The following is a 19,956-nucleotide window of genomic DNA, read 5'->3' on the forward strand; positions in this document are numbered from 1 at the left end:
TGGGACTTAAGCACAAGCATTGTGCTTTGCTGAATCGGTCTTGATGAAGGGTTTGTTTTTTTTTGGTAAGGGAGATGCTCTCCTTAGTTTATGTATAATTATTGAAAACTATTGCTGTTTTCAGCTAAGAAACAAAAAAAGCAAGACCTCATGGTAACTAAAACAAACAAACACAAACGTACCATTTTATCTCCTTTATTTCAAGCCTCCTTATTGTCAGACAATTATATTAGGAGACCAAATTCTCCAGCTTACTAAGGCTTCTTTTTGACACTATAGCAACATAAACAGCCGTAACATAAATTTAACTGGTCACTGAAGATTTCCACCCTCCTTTCCCCTCCCTCCCCATGCAAGGGAATTTTTGGGTGGTACAGGCACCTCGCGCCAGCCTTGCCCACTGGTATGTGGGTAACTAGACAAAAAAGGGTATGATTAGGGCATGTGTGCCCTAGTAATCTCTAGCTACCAGAATGTCCCCTTATGGCATTAGCAGCCAATGTAAAAAAACAGCCCCAAGGCTGCTCTAATTTTTGCCAGGGACCAGTAGGTGGCTGGCCCTTGGATTGGACGGAGGGAAATGTGGCCCAAAAGTACCTTTTCATTCCCACTGGAGAATTATGCTGAGTAGACTTTGGCTGTAGCTCAGGATATAGGCTAGAACATCTTGGTAGTTTCAAACAATTTGTGTATTCAGGCTGACTGCATTCCTTTTGTATTGTACAGTTGGAGAGCAGATGTATTGGTGACTTCTTTCACTCTACAGGGGTGTTTCCTTCGCTTTCTCCATATGTGAAGTCATTAGAGCACAGCTAAGTAACTTAGCTGCATCTGGATGGGTTAGACAAGAAAACACTTCCAAGTTCAGATTTAAAAAAGAATGCTATATTATTTTATCTTTTTTAATTTGTATTACTTCACCCAAATATTTTACTTACTCTTTCATTGCTTTGTGTTTGGAGAGCATATCAGAGACATTTCCATATCCATTATGACTCCGAAGATATATTTCTCAGAATGTCCTCCCAAATTCACAGCCTGTCGTCAAAGGAGAATTTAGGGACATTTTGCTAATATATTTTATTTTACATTTATTCAAGTTTCATTTAATCTGCTGCCTAGTTTCTGAATGTACTTAAATCTATCTGGACTGTCTTGCCATTCTCAGTACCTTTTACTATTAAAAAAAACTAACCAACACAAAAAAAACCCCTAGCAGGTGTTGATGGCAAACTTCATGAACTTGTTGTCCTTTCTCAAGAATATTGAAATGGTCCCCATTGTAATAGCTTCTGAGCACCTTGCAATTTTTAGTGTTCATTCTCAACAGAGAAAGGTAGGGAAATATTACTGTTCCCATTTTACAAAAAGACTAAGAGCATGTCTGCATTTACTGGGGATCAGTGCTGTGGTGATCGATCCGCTGGGGGTTGATTTAACAGGTCTAGTGAAGACCCGCTAAATTGACTGCAGATAGCTCTCCCGTTGACTCCTGTACTCCACTGGAGCGAGAAGTGGACTGGGGATCAGCACGGGTACTCCACAGAACAATAAGCGTAAGGTAAGTCAATGGGAGAGTTTCTCCCGGTGACCCAGTGCGGTGTAGACACCACAAAAGGTCGACCTAAGCTACATCCAGGCCTGCCGAGAACAATTCTGGGCCCTAGGGCCAGGGTTGTCCCTGGTGAGGGCAGGGCATGGGGCAGAAGTGATGTTTCGTCACTTCTGGGACCGACCGCGCCGGCCTGTGGGGACCCCCAAAGTGCAGGGCCCGGAGAGCTCGTTCGCGCCCGTAGGAGCCCTGCAAGCCTCCTGGGTGATTTAAAAGGGCCCGGGGCTCCTAGCTGCCACCACTCCTACTGCAGCAGTGGTGGTGGCCAGGGGCCTCCAGGCTCTTTTAAATCTCACGGGTCCCTGGGCAATTGCCCCTTCGCACCCCCTCCTCCCTACCCCCTGTGTAGACCTGCCCTAAGTGACTCACTCACCTGAAGGTCACACAAGATTTTTTTTTTTTTTGGCAGAGCAGAGAATTGAATCTTCATCTTCCTAGTCCCAGATTAGTACCTAATCAGCAGGTCATCCTTCCTCTCTGTTGGCTCTCCCAACCGTTAAAACATTTTAGAGGGACCCATCTATTGTCTGTCTACCCTGAAAATAAGCAGTTTCTGAGACTTGCTTATTACTTAACCAGATTTTAATCCATAACAGAATTAAATGTTACCAGCCCAAGGGGGGATATTAGAAATTCCTGGCTCACAGCACAAATTGCAAGTTGCTGAAGTATATAAATACTTCAGTTCTATACAGACATTGGGAAAAGTCCACAAATAGGAACTCTCAAGCATTCGGCCATCATTGGCTTTTTGCCAGGCTCTTATACAGAACGCCCTTTGAGAATTGCTGCACTCTACTTATCAAAACAGGAAGGAAAAAGCTCAGATGCCAAAGAGGATGCAAGGCTCCAGAAAGAATGAAAAATGGAAAAGCTGGGGGGAAAAGGCGCAAGAGCAGGGAGTTGCTTCCTGATTAAGTACAGCATTGGTCCTTGTTTTTAGGCCGTGCTCCCTTTCCAGGTTAGAAATGTTTATCCTCCTTTTTCCATCTTAGCTATTTTAAAGGTCTGAGTTTGATCCCTTGAAAACATTCAGCGGTGGCTACTACACTTGGTCCTTGAAGTGCATTATGAGCAACTTGGAGGTTTCATAAATTCACAATGAACTTTTAGTTACATTGCAGTACAGAAGCAGGTACTGTAATGCATCTGCCATGCAAAGATAGGAATAGTTTTTCTTTCTAACAATTGTCCTGCAACAACCGTCTAGACAAAAGGCAGCTCTTCTGCAACACTGGGACTTTTTGCTCCAGTCTAACGAATAGAAAGATCCACCTGTAAAAATCAATGGTATGGATATCTTTCCGAGGGCTATGTGAGACCGTGGATTAGATTATCCATTGTGGCTGCACTCCTCTAGACACAGGGCAGTAGTGTATGGTGGTGGGAGCGGGACTTCTGGGAGATGGTTATAGGTCCCTGATTCTGTGCTGCTTGGCCCTGAATTCTGTTAGAGTAGCTTAGAGCAGCAGGTCTCAAACTATGGGTTGGGACCCCAAAGTGGGTCGCAACCCCATTTTAATGGGGTCACGAGGGCTGGCTTATGTGCCAGGGCCTTAGGCAGAAGCCTGAGCTGCACCTCCTACGGCCGAAGCCAAAGCGTGGGGACTTCAGCCCTGGGCAGCATTGCTCAGGTTACAAGACCCCTGCCTGAGGCTGAAGCCCTTGGGTTTCAGCTTTGGTCCCCCCACCTGGGGCAGTGGGGTTCAGGCTTTGGCTTTGGCCTTCCCCCACTCAAGGCGGCAGGGCTCAGGCAGGCTTAGGCTTCGTTCTCCCCTCCCTTGGGTCATGTAGTAATTTCATTGCACCGCGACCACCTTCTGACAGCAAAAGTTTGAGAACCCCTGGCTTAGAGGCTGCTCTGACTTATACACTGATATAAGGTCCTGAAGATGTAAAGCAGAGTGGAAGAGCAATTTCATCAGCTCAGTAGCAGAGGAAACTGATGTGCATGAATAGCAGTGGTCTACTCCATTTGTGGACAATGTATACTAATCACTATACCATCTGCACAAGCCTTCAAAGGCCAGGTCTATGGGGATGAATATTCTTGGCTGACATCAAGCATAATGGGTTGCAGTACAAAAGAAAACATTGTATGTGTGTGATTTTGAGATGTTTGTATTTTGTAATTTCATTCCTGGATTTTGAGAATGTAAACAATTAGTACTTGGGTATTTCAGGTAATGTTTGGATGTCTGGCAATATCATGCCAGAGAAGAGTTCTTTGGTTGCTGATGTATACTATGATGTTATTCAAGTATGTGACATCATGTACTCTGTGTCACGGTAATTATCATTTGGGTTTATAATGGCTGTGTATTTCTTCAAATGAAGATGAATGGCAAAATGATGGTATTACAGAATTTGACCTTGAAAAGGGTTTTCCTTTTTTGGATTATTTCTGAGGAAGCATTGTGGACGTGAAACTGGTTGTTATATATGTAGAAATTACTGACTTAATTTAAACTTTGGCTTCCAGATGATGACTTTCTATTTTCACCTAGGAGTTTGCTCTGTGTTGTTTGTTTTTTAATGTTTTTATTCTTTGTATATGTGCATCAATGGTCCCAGTTTCAGTAATTTCTGTATCATTGGCTTTGGTATCAGTATCTCATTGCCATGAATAATCCCTGCAAGATCTCTACAGATCACTTCCATGGTCTTAAAGCTTATGATTGCTATGAGCTTGGTACAGAGCCTGCAGACAGAAATGTACTTCCATCTGATCTTTTAAGAAAATGTCCTTAAAATATTAGTCTTTTGGGGCCTGATTCAAAACTCCTTGAAAGTCAGTGGTCTTTTTCCATTGAGTTCAATGAGATTTCAAACAGGCCCTTTGTGAAGGCAGAACTGAATTTCAAGAATTCAAATATATAGGGCCTTTTGAGGTTAACAAGTGACTGCATTGACCTCTCACCATCATAACTGTTGTCATCATATGTTCAGCGTTCTAGCTGGTACTTTTGGGTAGAAGTGTGTTTTTTAAGAGCTCCATGTAAAGATCTGCACACAAGCTGCCCTTTGTGGTGTACAACTGTGAGGGACTGGGGAATCTGTCTGTACAGCCGTGGTCAGCAACTGGTAGATCGCGATCGACTAGTCGATCCTGGAGCAGACTCTGACTGTCGATCATGATCTCCGGCCACTAACCAGGAGCTGCCAGAGGTAAGTGCCGCCCGGTGGGAGCCCGTACCCCTCCCACACCCCAACCCCCTTCCCCAGCCCTGAGCCCCCTCCTGGAGCCTGTAACCCATACCCTCTCCTGCACCCCAACACCCTGCCCCAGGCTCAGCCCAGAGCCCCCTCCCACACTCCGAGCTCCTCGGCCCCAGCCCAGAGACCGCACTCCTTTCCTGCACCCCAACCTCCTGCCCCAACCCCATGAAAGTGAGTGAAGGTGCGGGAGATTGAATGACAGAAGGATGGGGGAATGGAGCGAGCAGGGTGGGGCCTCAGAGTAGATCCTGGGTGGCACTTAAATTCAAAAAGTGATCTTGTGCGTAAAAAGGTAGAAGACCACTGCTGTACAGTCTCTGCATTCTGTGTGAGATTATGAACTCTGTATATACCAAAATACAAACTCCATTTTGAATGTGCAGCCTTTTGCCTTGTCTCTTGTCTGTTTCAGATTATCCATTCATATGGGTAGGTTCTATTCAGTTCACGTTAATGATTCTGGTCTCGAACCAGAATGTTAAGTGATTCAAATATCTCATCCCTTCCCTTTTACAATCAGTGTGCAAAGTGCATAGGGAAGTTCAGGCACGCATACTAATCATTAATATATTATCAAAATTTCCGCATCTATCCCATCAACAAATACATTTATTGATCCTAGAAAACCCAGGAACCATGCTACACATTCTTGAGCTCCATCTGCTGGTACATCAGCTGTTAGCACCTCTTGTAACAATATCTGCCTGTAAACCGCAAAAATGTAAACATTCTTATAACAATTTCCAGTTGGAATTCTTTCAAGACTAGGTCAACTATTTTTGCTTTGACTTTTTTGTTTTGCAAAAAATTGCTTGTGCTTTCTGTGAAAAATTCATTTTTCTTTTGTCAAAACAGAAAACAAACAAACCTGAAAACAAAAAAATTTTGGCCAAAACCAGATATTTTTATTTGGATATGTTGCCACAATGCCTTCTGGGAATTGCAATTCAGTTGACTTATGTCCCCATTCTCTTCTGTGGTTTGTACATCTCAGCTGGGCTTCAACTCCCATGATGCATTGTGGTCAAAGGACTCCCATGATGCACAGCCTCCCCTTAACAAATCATTGCATCCTGAGCTTGCGCCAGCTCCCTGCCACTGTGACAGGGAGCGATGTTGCTCCCCACCTCCAGTGAGTACCTCAGCTGCAGGTACCCCCTCGGCTGCCCCTCTGGCAATGTCCTCTTTTTGGGAACCTGAAATATAGTAACCCTAGCATGGGGTCACAATGCCACTCATTTTTAGCCTGCCCACCCCTCCATTGTGGACCTTGGGTGGATTGCCAAAAAAGAGAAAATGCAGTTTATGGGCCACCTTCATAAAACGTTTGGGAACCGCTCCCTGAATAAACTCCACACAGACTCTCTCATGGCTAACACCAGTCTTGTCTGGAGCAGATTTAATAACAAACCGTTCAAAATAATCCTCAAAGTCATAAAACAAAGTCCATCACCACAACAACATAAACATTCATACTCTGCTCTGGAACATTCAGCTAGTCCTGAGGCTCTTTTGTTCCAGTAGGCTCTTCACCAAGCAACCACTCCCAGGCCTTCCTAGCTGGAGCTGAGCCTTTTTTGTCTCTTGGTCTCTGGATAGCCCCTTCTGCTGCTCTCCTGGCCTTCTCCTGGTTACTCAGGGTCTCCTGCAGGAACTTTTTGCTCTCTACGGCCTCTGCCACAACTTTCTTTAGCAACATCCTCACCTCCCTGCATTGAGAGAAGTCAGCAGGTAGCCAGCCTTCCCCTTTTGCTGTCTTCCCCTTTATAATGCCCAGGAGCTTCTCCTTAAGCCCAGTTGGGTAGCAGGTAATCCGTCACAGGAGCACTGGCCCCTGCTCCCTCTTAAAGGGGTCAGTCATCCAGTGACAAAAAATTGCTTTCAATAGAAAAATAACACAGGGCTACTATATCACTTGGTTGCTTTATTCCAATATTTAATTAATTAAAAACCTTAATTTTTCAAAAATAGGTGAAGCTGCTGCAACAGGGACAGTTTGATGCACCATGGATTCCAGGGATTTTGCTAAAGAATTTAGGGCCAGCTTTCTGTGGGCTAGCTAGGGCCTTTTCTCAGATGGACAAATGGTTCTCTAGCTAGATGAGATTTTGCGTGAGTCAAACTTAAGAGGCCGTGAGCAAACAATTGAATAGCAGAACTTTGGAGAGGCAACCCACGTTGTCTTTAGATTCCTGTTGCTTCCTTGGAGTGAAGAATGCCGTGATTTTAATGTTCTCTCCTGCTGTTCAGACATTTCCTTTTGGCTAGTTTTTCCCCCCTCTTTGGTTTAGTTAGGCATGGCTAAGAGGAAAGCAACCAAGTGCTCCTATTATGATGAGAGTGCACAGTCAGGTCTGACTAGCTTCTCTGTGTTTTATATGGCAAGCTTCTCAACTGTAATGCATGATCATGGCTGAGATATCTAAAACACCCAGTTTTGCCTCCGCTGTAGCTACTGAGGAGAGCAGAGCAGACCTCTACAATTGAAGAGTGGGCAAGGTTGGTAGACCTCTGGGATGCCAAAGTCATACAGGTAATTAGAGAAATGACTTTTTTCCTTCCCCCACTCCTGATAGACTTCTCTGTACCAATTGCCTTTGTGGCGGCCAGAGGGCAGCTGGAGAATCCTTCCTCTGTTCCTGCTAAATCCTAAGAAAGCACCTGAAATTAAAAGGGAGACCTATCGTGGAAGTCACATGGGTTGCTAGTCACTGCTCAAGTAACCTCTGTTCCCTTTGCCTCATTTGATAATGTCTTCTTAAAGACTGTGGCTCCCTCTTTTGATGAGCCAATTAAGAGTAGTCCACACAGTTATTCTGAATCTTTGCATTATGTAAGATGCTTGCAGGGCAGACCTTAGGGCTTATGAGACCTTGTGCAAAGAAGCGTGAGGTACTATTGTAGTTCCTCCCTCCTTGCGATCAGGCCCTCCATTCTCTGTGGTGTTGTTGGGGGCACTCTAACAGGAGGATTGAGTAGGAGGAGCGGGGACTCTGTGTCACCACGTACATAGCATAGGTCTAAGGATGCTCCTAAAGATCCAAAATGTCACACTCTTGATTTCAGAGATGTCCCTGTCATCTTAATACTTCATATTGCAAAGGTCAATTTTAGAGTTGGTATACTGAATTAACCAAATAATTAATTAATAATATATTTTAAAAATCTGCTTCTGTGTAGTGATTTTCATTGGAGGATCTCATACTTTATAAAGGTAAATAGAATTACAGGTCACACAGTGCATCATTGGCAATCAAGAGTTCGAATCCAGGTTTTCTAACTCATAATCTTCCATTTTAATAATTAGCTGATGATGTCTCTTTCTTAAATTACTTGGATTGAAGAAATAAGGAAGCAGCAAATGTCCTGGAAGTAAGTGGTTACTCATCCCTTCCAGCATTTCAGCCACTTAGCATGCTCAGGGTTTGAAAACTCTATTTTCCCACAGTGAATAGGAAACTTCTGAGGACAAGTGCCATCGCTTTCTGCAGAACCGAAGCTTTCTTCTTTTTTCCAAAACAGACCCCCCCAAATAACCATTTCAAGCCCTTATTGTGCAAAAAACCTGCTAATCCAAGGTTAATCCATTGCTCTGCTGCCTTTCTGAATGTGCAGACAGATTGTTCCAGTGCCTCTGCTGCTGCTCATTGCTGTTTTGAACAGGCGCAAAGTGGAAACAAGCCACAATCTTTCAGGTTTTCAGTTCTCTGCAATGATCGTGAAACTGACTAAAATAGTTTAGTTGCATTCTACTGCCTCTTTGGAAAGCTCTTAGCAACAGCAGAGATGGACAGTTGAGGTATTTGCTGTGAGGAGAGACTCAAAAAATGAAGGCTGTGGGAAGGGTAGAGTAGTGGAAACACCCATATTTCAGCCAGAAAGCTGAGGGAAGAGGTAGAGTAGTAGACTCACACTTCTCTGTTGCAGCAGTCAGGAGACAGAACTGAGGTATAAAGTACTGGAACCTCGAGAGAGAGAGAGAATTCTCCTTCATTCTTCCAGAAGTTAGGCAGGTTGGAGAGGGAGAGAGAAGGTGCATGAGTTTTCCAATTTATCAAACACCTACTAGCTGGAAGCTGATATGAAAAATGGAGAGTCCTGGAACATTACCCTTTCCCTATATCTTGATGGGGTGGGGAAGGATGGTACAGTAGAACTTCGAAGTTACGAACACCTTGGGAATGGAGTTTGTTCTTAACTCAGAAACGTTCATAACTCTGAACAAACATTATGGTTGTTCTTTCAAAAATTTACAACTGAACACTGACTTAATACAGCTTTGAAACTTTACTATGCAGAAGGAAAAATGCTGCTTTTAACCATCTTAATTTAAATGAAACAATCACATAAGCAGTTTCCTTACCATATCAAATCTTATTTTTTAAACATTCCCTTTATTTTTTTTAGTAGTTCATTTAACACAGTACTGTACTGTATTTGCTTTTCTTTTCCTTTCCTTTCCTTTCCTCTCTGCTGCTTCCCGATCGCATAATTCCAATTCTAAATGAGGGGTGGTGTTGACTGGTCGGTTCGTAACTCTGGTGTTCATAGCTCTGAGGTTCTACTGTAACTGATTTGCTGAACAGTGAGATTCTGAATCTCTTGTCTCTGTCTGCAGCCAGAAGAGTTAGTTCTCTGAAAAAATTTCCCAGCCTTGTGTTTGAGTGCACAGATGATGGGATAAGTTTGGGTGAGGGTGAGGGAAGCACTCTGTATGTATTTTGTGCATATCTGTATAAATACGTGTGAGATTTTATTGTGGGAGAGAGAAGTGACAGAAAGAGAGACAGAATATATAATGGAGGAGGTAGCATGCACAATTTAGGGAAAAGGAGAAAAGAGAGAGAAAAGTGGAAGCAGACCCTGAAGACAATTCATAAAAAAGATACACTATGATTTATTACAGGAAGGAGAGAGGAAAAACTAGAGTGGAGTCAGGAACAGCAAGAAGGTTATAAAAGCCAGAAAAGTGCAATAAGTCGTACTGGTTGTGTAGGACTTGGCATATATATTTCTTGACTAGTTTAGCTTATGATTAAATCTAGCCTGGTGATCTGGTTTCAGTTCCCTGTTATGTCACAGACTTGTGTGTGACCTTGGCCAAGTCACTTAATCTCTTTGTGGCTCAGTTCCCCACCTGTAAAATGGGGGATAATAGCACTTCCCTGCTTTGTAGGGGTGCTTTGAAGATAAATGCATTAAAGATTATAATGTGCTCAGATACTGTGATAATGGGAGGCACATAAAATAAATAATACCTCAAAGGGATCATTCATCCTTGTGGCCTAGGTCTATCAAGGACTAGCCTGCTTTTTTCCCACCAACAGGGTTGCCAATTATTTCTAGGAAGCGTCTCCTACCTAGTACTTCACAGTAGCTGGTTGGTTGATTGGCTTGTTGTTCACGGTTTCTAACCTCAGAAATACATGACCACGTGCTAGAATTGGATTAGGTTTGGCCAGCGATGTCTTTTAGTTCAGATTTTCAAGTATGGGAACAAGGGCTCTTTATTTTAATCATATAAAACAGGACTGCCTGGGCTGGATTCATCCCTACTGTAAAACAAGGAATGAATTTGGCCCCATGTAGTAAAAGCCAACTGAATACACGGCTCGGTTCTTGGCAGTGAAGATGCCATTTCCATTGGTGTGTAGTGCACAAGAGGTGGGTTGCCTTCTAGTCTAGGGTGAGAAAACGACTTCAGTACAATTTCACTGTCGATGTGGCTACATCTGATGCTTTGAGACTGACCGTGCTTTTTCCCAATTCGCTGTAGTGGTTCAAAGGATGCACTATGCACATTTTCCCTACTCAATACAAGGAAGTCTTTTGTAAATTGTCAAAACAGTAGTACACTGGTACTTCATATTACTTACTGGGATAGTGATCCTGAAATGGAAAAAAGCCTATGAAAAGATAGAAGGATGTACTGTATTTCCTGTAATTTTATTATATAAACCCTGGGGCCTATAACAGGACTGGAGAGCTGTAATCTAAATGGAGACTGAAACCTTTCCTTTGGATTGATCAAAATAATCATGTGCAATAAAAGAAGGCATGCCTGTCTGAGGTCGGAGGAAAGTATCCGTGTGATTATGACATAATGGGGAAAAATGTTGTTTGGAAATAGTACAGGACTTTGAAAACACTGCTCTTGTAAGGCTACCGATATTACTGAGATCTTGTTATTGCCTCTTATGTAATGAAGACGATAGCTTTGAGTTGGGTTGGAAAGGGTTTGGTTATTTATTTATTTATTTATTTATTTATTTATTTATTTTTAAAGCTTTGCTTACTTTTGGCGATTTTATTTTTAAAAATCTGACTACTCCTGTATTTATTCTATCTCACTTGAATCATGTACCAAGCACACTTTGATGCTATCCCTGTGGAAAGTATAGGAGGCTGAATGATTATGACTTGTAAACTTGATGGGAGAATCAATTTCTGCTATTTCCTATCAAAATATTTGCAAACTTTTGATTCATATATGCCATAATTCCCATAGTTGCTCAGTCACTGAGAATTCTCAGTAACCCTAAACTGAAGCCTCGTTCTGATCCCTCAGTTAAAATACAGGAACACGGCATCATTTAACTAAGAACCAGTCTGTTCAGCTGCAGTCCAAGAGTTAGTGCAAAAAGTAATTACTCTTTTATTTGTGCAAATATATTTATATTTATTTTTGTACCAAAGAAAGTTGAAAATATGGTTTTGTGTACCTGTGAAAGAACTTTTGAAGTTTGTGGTTTTTTTAAAAATGTTTTTATGGAACTTTTTTTTTAATTGCAGAATTGAATGTTACAGTAGTCAAAGCATGTGGTTTTTTTAAAATTAATACCTTACTATGTTTGTGCCTATTGAAACTACGGTATTAATATATCTAATTAAAATAATAATCTGATCTAATTTCCTGGGATGTTATATAGTGTAGTTAAACTTCAATTGTCCTGCCTCCAAGAACAAGTACAGTCTGTCCCTCACCCTTATTTTTTCTATTGTAAGGGAAGTCCAAATAGAATGGGATAAAAGGTTTGTAATGTCTAGTGACTAACCTTGTCCATTTGGTTTCCACGCCTCTTCCGCTTGCTTGACGTCATACTATTTTTGTCCCTCTCTAGCTCATTGACACAATTGCCTCAGAAATTGGAGAACTGAAACAGGAGATGGTACAGACAGATCTCATGCTGGAAGATGGATCCGCTGATTTGCAAAGGTGATTAAAAATATAATATAATAGTTGCTGCCTATTTTCACTGTGCCACTTTATTCGGGAAGCTGACATTTCTGTCACATTCTTTAGCTTTCCTCCTGCGAACACAAAACGTTGTAGGTGCTTTGTAGATCTGTAATGAAGGTGTTTGCCTCTGAGCAGTGGGAGTGTCTGCTGATTATGTTGTATGTGTATTTGTTTTAATTTCTTTTAGAAGCAGTTGAACTTTGTGCACTCCCAGTTCCTCATAACAAACAACAGAAACCTAGGAAGGAGATACACTTTTAAACACAGAAACTGCTAACATTATTACTACTGGTTGTGGAAATGAATCTAACTTTTACGTTGTAAAGTGTTCTAGAAATATTCATTGCTCCAGTCAACTTCGTGAAAATTCAATGGAACTTTCATACAGTAACACCTGGTGAAATGGTTAGTATAGTGAAGTATCGACTGCTATAATGTGACCCTCATTAAAGTATTTGTGAGATATGTGTGAAGTTAGTTTAATTAAGACCATCTTTAAATGTAAGAACAGTAGACTGATGAATTTTGGGAAGGCTAAGAAAGATGTTACAGTACAAATAAAGTTCTGACTCTTTTTTTAAAATGAAACACCGAGTGCAGGTGTGGGTTATTATAACTGTTAATCTAAATCTATTGCTTTCTGTTGTCAAGCTAGGGAAATAGATAGTGTACGGTAAATATTAGGGCCATACCTCTTTGGTTTTATCTTTTTTAATGTCTTTTTTAGCAGTACTGATAGGAGAAATGTTTGACAATTCATTATGTTGAATTTTAGGGGATTTTTATTCCTCCTAAAAGTTGAAATATTAGTTGTGAAAGGAAAGTAACAGATTCAGACCTTTGAGTGTATTGAGTGAATACGCAGGTTTCTAAGTAACTGATCTTTTATAATATGCAGCCTTGTTGTAGCTATGTGGGCCCCAGGCTATTAGAGAGACAAGGTGGGTGAGGCAGTTTCTTTTATTGGACCAATAAAAGATATAACCTTACTCACCTGATCTTTTATAAGGCAGTGAAATGACTTCTTGTTGCAGTACCTATTCATATCTCTGTAGCTAGGGCTTAGTTGCTATTTTCATTGCAGATGCTCATTCAGGCATCTATAACTTGATACTGGAATTTGAATCCAGAGAAAATTTAACATACAAATTGTGAGCCAGTAGAGGTCTGTGTGTGTGGTTTCCTTTTAAAAATGGTTTAAACCCTCTTAACCGCTTTTCAGATCTCCAGTATTTTAGAATTGTAGCGGCTGCAGGTACCGGTAGTTGTGTTCTAAAACCAGCTCTAAGGAAACGTTCAGATTGTGACGTTTCAGCTTCCTGTGAGTCCTAGAGTCATAGAACCTCAGGGCGGGAAGGGCCCTCAGGAGGCCGTCTAGTCCAACCCCCTGCTCCAAGCAGGACCCATCCCCCATAGTTGCCCCAGATCCCAAATGGCTCCCTCAAGGATTGAACTCACAACCCTGGGTTTAGCAGGCCAATGCTCAAACCACTGAGCTCTCCCTCCCCCATTCCATTCATTTCAGCAGTTGTGGGGCACAAAGAAATCTTAGAGAGACGGAATCAGCATCTTGGGGAGTGTAGCTAGTGTTGCCCCACCTTCTGTGAGTTGACTCCCTTCATCAGCTGGCGTGAGGGGGAAGGGCATACTTTTTGGGGTAGCAGTAAGGAGCGCCGCAAAGCCCATTGCTCTGCATGCTTTCTGAGCCATCCTGCTTTGTGCCTACAGGATAGCTCAGGGGGCTTCTGTTTGATGCTGCTATTCTGTCTGTCCGTGTCCTCCCGCACCCCCCGGCTATTGTCCTGATAAGGCCAGAATTTGGCCCTGCCTCTTTCAAATGGAGTCTCATGTAGTTGTATTGTTTTGTTTTTTAACTGATTAAGTGAGACTTGCAGCCTTATGTCCCTTATGTCTGTGTTTTACATTTCTCCCGGCCAATTAATATCGTATTTAAATAGTTTTCATGGTGTGGTATTCTAAGGTATATTGTTCATATTAATGTCATCTGGCAGAGATGGCTTTTTTTTTTTTTAAATCAGTGACCCATTCATTTCCTTCCAATCATAGCAGCATGGAGAAGATTCATCACAGAGCTACCCCTTCCTGAGTGGAGGAGAGGAAACAACCATGTCTGCAGCTCCGTTCCCTCTCCCCTCCTTCCTCCCCCAACCTTGCCCTGACCCCTGTAGTTGGGAGAGAAACAGGCTGGGAGAATGCACATCACCGCTGTTGTATGAGGAACTTGCTGTCATACGCTACACTGGAAAGTTATGCAGCTAGTTGCTGTCTTGACTGCTGTGCAGCCCTTCCACTCTAGTGAAGTTTCCTTGAGGAGCTGGGACTCAGAGGTTCTGATGACTAAAGGAAGAGCTGGCAGCAAGTCTTCATTAAGCTGCGCTGTCAGGGAGGTGTGAGGACCCCAGAGTCAGATTCGAGACACAGGGCCTCTGTTTGTCTGTCTAGAGACCATGATACCCATCATCCTAGTATCTGAGGAGTGGAGACAAAGTAAAAGTGGCCTGGAAACCAGTTGAGGTGGTGTCTTGAACGTGGGCTAGCTGGCCTGTCTGGAGCTGTAGGCTACAGCGCTACCTTGGGGCTGGTAACCTAGCTACATTGCTGAGGACACAAGCTAAACCACTCAGGTTGCTAGTCTTCCAGTGCCTTCCCAAAGTTCCCCCTTGTGCCCAGAAGGACAGACAGGTTCTCCCTCAGTTTACTGAAAAAATGATTGAGTGGATCAGCTTATTGCAGCATGGAGAGCCATGGGATATGCCCACAGACGTTCCAGTAACACACTGGTGAGAACAGCACCTGTGAGAACACAGTAACTTGGGTAGGAATTTGCAGTGTGCTTGCTCACACCTGGGCTAGGCTAACCTGCTGCTCAGACCCAGGTGCTGATCACTGAGTTCGCTCTGCAGTGAAGACATACCTGAAGTTACAGAGCAGGGAAAAGACTCGATGTGTTTTGTGTGCATGAAGAGGGAAAGCTCCACCATCCTCTCAGGGCTTGTCTTGGCTGCGGCTTTGCTATAACGACAGTCATCCGAGCTGCACCAGCACAGTCCCTAGTATAGTCAGACAGTCTGCAAACAATTACTCTATCTGTTTACACTCCAGGGTGGACCAGTGTAGCTACACTGATAGCTGTCATTGGAGCAAATCCTTAGACAAGGCCTTAGACTTAGGACACATCTAAACTGCCTAATAGTTTGGACTACAGGGGTGTGAACAGAGTGAGCACCAAAGTGCTTTGCTAGAACTCCCCCATGTGGACGATGCAGGCATGAACTGAAAGGTTCCTAGTTCTCCTTAACAGTCTTCTTCAAACAGAACTACATTAATGCAAAGAAGGAACCTTTTAGTTCACACCTGCAGGGTCCACACAGGGGAGTTACAGCGCAGCCCTTTAGTGCACATTGCTGTTCACACCCCCAAAGTCTGAATTACAGAGCGGTGTAGATATGCCTTTACACAAGACCTTAGACTCCAGGAAGGGACAGCAGCTCAGTTATTGCTACTACAACTACAGCAGCATAATTCATGTCTCTGAAATATGTGCAATCAGTAATGGCCCTTTAAAATTCCTGTGGTGCAATCTGTTAATCATAAATGTTGAACTTACAAATGTAGAATTATGTACAAAAAAACTGCATTCAAAAATAAAACAATGTAAAACTTTAGTGCCTACAAGTCCACTCAGTCCCTCTTCTTGGTCAGCCAATCAGTCAAACAAACAAGGTTGGTTACAATTTGCAGGAGATGATGCTGCCTGCTTCTTGTTTACAATGTCACCGGAAAGTGAGCACAGGCATTCGCATGACACTGTTGTTGCCGGCATTGCAAGATATTTACGTGCCAGATGCGCTAAAGTTTCATATGTCCCTTCCTGCTTCAACCACCATTCCAGAGGACATGCTTCCATGCTGATGATGGGTTCTGCTTGATAATGATCCAAAGCAATGTGGGCTGACACATGTTCATTTTCATCATCTGAGTCAGATGCCACCAGCAGAAGGTTGATTTTCTTTTTTGGTGGTTTGGGTTCTATAGTTTCCACATCAGTGTTGCTCTTTTAAGTGTCAGGGGGTAGCCGTGTTAGTCTGTATCGACAAAAACAACAAGAAGTCCGGTGGCACCTTAAAGATTAACAGATTTATTTGAGCATAAGCTTTCGTGGGTAGAAACCCCACTTCTTCAGATGCAACATGAAGAAGTGGGGTTTTTACCCACGAAAGCTTATGATTAAATAAATCTCTTAGTCTTTAAGGTGCCACTGGACTCCTTGTTGTTTTTGCTCTTTTAAGACTTCTAAAAGCATGCTCCACACCTCGTCTCTCTGATTTTGGATGGCACTTCAGATTCTTAAACCTTGGGTCGAGTGCTGTAGCTATTTTTAGGATTCTCACACAGGTACCTTCTTTGCATTTTGTCAAATTTGCTGTGAAAGTGTTCTTAAAACGAACATGTGCTGGGTCATCATCTAAGGCTGCTATAACATGAAATATATGCAGAAAGCGGGTAAAACGGAGCAGGAGACATACAGTTCTCCCCCCAAGGAGTACAGTCACAAATTTAATGGACGTATTTTTTTTAACGAGCATTATCAGCATGGAAGCATGTCCTCTGGAATGGTGGCTGAAGCATGAAGGGGCATATGAATATTTCACATATCTGGCATAAGCGATTAATCGCGATTAATTTTTTTGAGTTAATCGCGTGAGTTAACTGCGATTAATTGACAGCCCTACTTTTTACAGTTGAGCTCACAATTAAGGTAAATTTGTAGGCCCAGTTATTACAACAGACTTTACAGTGAGCATAGATTAAATTTAAAGATCACTTTAAGGTTCTTTTCTGCTTCCTGGGTGGTATATAGGGGCCTTCGTGTAAATGGGAATCAGACCCACCATCCTGTTTGCAACAGTCCCGGGAAACAATAAGGACTCAGCTTTGAATTTCCTAACCTTTGTGGGTTAAACTCATTGTTATATGAACAGCAGACTAGCCAGATCTCCTGTGTTTTGGGGTGTGTCTATCCTGCCCTTTTGCTCTGAGAAGATAATTTTCTCTCGGGAAGGGATAAACTATCATAGTAAAGCTTGCAGGAATTAAGAAGAGACTTGGCCTAGGAATGGGCAAAAACCTTTAAAGATTCTATAATCCCCCATTTGTATAAGAGAACAGCTATTCTTTTGTGCCCTCTCCTGAAAAGGTATCTTTTTCTTAGATATCACTGATTTCATATTAGATTTCTAACTACAGGTGTTTTAAAATCAACACTGGTTGATTTCAGTTTCTGCAGTTTTGGTGAGGGCTTCAGTGGGGCTTTCTTGGCTTCACTGACAAAGAACTGTAGTTTTGATTCCAAAGCCCAGAATGGACATGGCTGTTAAGCACAACAAAATCCTGTTATATCGGTTTCGGTTTTTTTTGTATCACTTCCTGGACTAACAAAGAGAAATACTGTATATGGAGGTGGTCTGTATTGATAATGCCTGAGCAAGTCATCTGAACTTAAGCAATGATGGGTAGAGATAGCAAAAGCAACTAAAGGCCTGCTCCTTCAGGTAAAGAAGGGCCAGCTGAGGCCCGAAATGAACTGATTATAGGGGACTAAGAATGAAAAAAAACAGAGTCAGGAGTACAGGTTACAGGGTCAAAGCAAGAGATCAAGAGGGGATTGAGAAACTGATGAAAAAGCCACTATAGCTGACAATCCGAGGGGAAACAGACGTGTTAGGTGGCAGAAGTGTGCGCATGGATGTGGACACTCATTCCAGCCCTCTGTTTACAGGCAGTAGATCATACTGATTACAAGTTTCAACCTGCGCTGTGGACTTATTACCTTGAGTTAATTGTAGTTAAGATACAGCTAATTATTCATTTCAGCTCTTACCTTCCAAGTATTTCCCGCATAATTGTGGGGTTTCATGAACATAAACAAACTAGGCAAAATGACTGGTTTTCTTTAGTCCCCATGTGAGTTACGCTGAAACCTAGGGAGAATATAAATCTTTCTCGGGGGATTTGAACATAATCAGTGCAAAACATACCAGAATCTATAACAGTTTTATCTCAAACCTACAGAACTTCCATGCAGATATGTTTGCTTTGGTTTTCTGGTTTACTTGCCACTCGTCTTGAATATCAACAGAAGATATCCTGATAAAACACCGGGAGAGTCATTAAATAGTAAAATGAAATGCATTTTAAACTTCTTCTGCTATTGCACAATGTAAGTTGTATCAACTTTTTAGTATCTACTATCTCAATCAAATACCCTTCTAACTTTCTATTGTTCGGTGTTAAGGTATTGTTGTTTTCAAAGGTTTCAGAGTAACAGCCGTGTTAGTCTGTATTCGCAAAAAGAAAAGGAGGACTTGTCTCTAAGGTGCCACAAGTACTCCTTTTCTTTATGTTGTTTTCAAAGAAACAATACATAACAAGATCCCAAGGAGTTTTTCAGCACTTCTCCAGTTTCGATTGTATATCTGTAACCCCCTTCTCGCTGGAATAGTCCTTATTCCTTTGGTTTGTGGACCATTTCTTAAAGAAAATGCAAAGACTAAGGGCTTGATTCTCATTTACACTATGGTGGTGTAAAAGTGTCCTTCTAGTGGTGTAAATGGCTGGCTGGATTTATCCCTTGGTGTCTATTAAATTAGCTGTGCATAAATGATTTGCAGGTTATATAATCATTTGCCAACTGGTATTCCTGGAATTTTAGTTCACGCATGACTGGTTCATGCAAGACTGGTGTCTCTTCCTTCCATCTACTATGAAGAAAACCTGTAGGGAATGGGAATATTATATATTTAAAAAGGGCAATTTGTTCCGAGTCAACTTGTGTGGGGTTGCTAAGATGAGCCACTGCTGATCCTGCTCTAAAGCATTAGTTCATGTGAATCAGAGAGCATTTGGTAGGGGTGGAAAGACACTTTACACTGATGTGTCCATAATCCTTTGTCTCTATGTGAGAGGCCAACGCACACAGCTGCAAGGAGCTTCTGCAATTTAATTTTGTGTATCTAGGTTACGGAGGTGTGGACACCTGTATTATGTTTCTTCCTGTACCTGGCATGTGGAATGGTTTGTGTGGATAGACCTTCTGATAAACACTCTCTGGCTTAAATAAGTAGATGTCAAGGTTAATCTTCTTACATATAGCATAAAGGGCGTGTATGACTGTGTGTTTGGAAGCATTAAGATCTGAGTTGCTTTTAATCCGCTGGTAAATAGTGGGGAGCTAGGACACATGTACACGTACGTTATCCCTTAGCATTCTTTAAATATTGGTATTTAAGCAAGCAGTGCATTGCTGATGCCAGTAATGCTGCTTCTCTTACAGTTAACATTGATGTTCTTACATGAGTAAAACTTACTCCCTCTGTCTCCATCGCCTGAGTAGGTAAAAGGCAATAGTCTTGACGTGGTTAAGTTTGCAGCCAATGCTATTAAAAAGATCTTCTTTAGCCGCCCCCCCCCCCCCCCCCACCACCACCACCAAAAAAAAAACCTCTCTGGCTTGGAAAATTCATTTGGCTTGAGTACTGCTAACTTGCTCTGAAGGCAAAAGCAGAAAGTTTCTGTAGAAAATGTGTTAGACTGTTTGAGTTTCAGCTTCAGAAAACATGACTGTGATTGCAGAAGTAAAAAGTCTCTAACTGGTTATAACTTATCATTTGTTTCTGGCAGCACCAACAGCAGCCTAGGTATTTTGCAAATATAAAAGGTACTGTCTCTACTTATAGCTTGTATTCTAATGTAACAAGCAGAGATGGAGGGTAGGGGAATGGGGAAATGCAAGCCAGGCAGGTGGTGATTGGACACATCGTGGTCATATACAATTTTAATGACTGTTGCAGCTCTTACTTAGCCA

General features: G+C 42.2%; 1 protein-coding gene across 13 annotated transcripts in view; it reads left to right on the forward strand.

Moving 5' to 3' along the window:
- RIN2 (Ras and Rab interactor 2) overlaps positions 1-19,956 on the forward strand; it is a 104,129-nt gene that overhangs the window by 44,784 nt on the left and 39,389 nt on the right. For 6 of the 13 annotated variants that reach the window (XM_073339756.1, XM_073339766.1, XM_073339765.1 and 3 more), the window contains one exon: positions 11,953-12,047. In XM_073339756.1, coding sequence (XP_073195857.1) covers positions 11,953-12,047 — 95 coding nt within the window. Of the gene's footprint in view, positions 1-7,283; positions 7,365-11,952; positions 12,048-12,267; positions 12,477-18,164; positions 18,313-19,956 lie in introns of those variants that run through there. The other 7 variants (XM_073339759.1, XM_073339761.1, XM_073339758.1 and 4 more) reach the window with 4 other exon arrangements.

The sequence above is a fragment of the Lepidochelys kempii genome, chromosome 3 (genome assembly GCF_965140265.1).
Source record: "Lepidochelys kempii isolate rLepKem1 chromosome 3, rLepKem1.hap2, whole genome shotgun sequence".
NCBI lineage: Eukaryota > Metazoa > Chordata > Testudines > Cheloniidae > Lepidochelys > Lepidochelys kempii.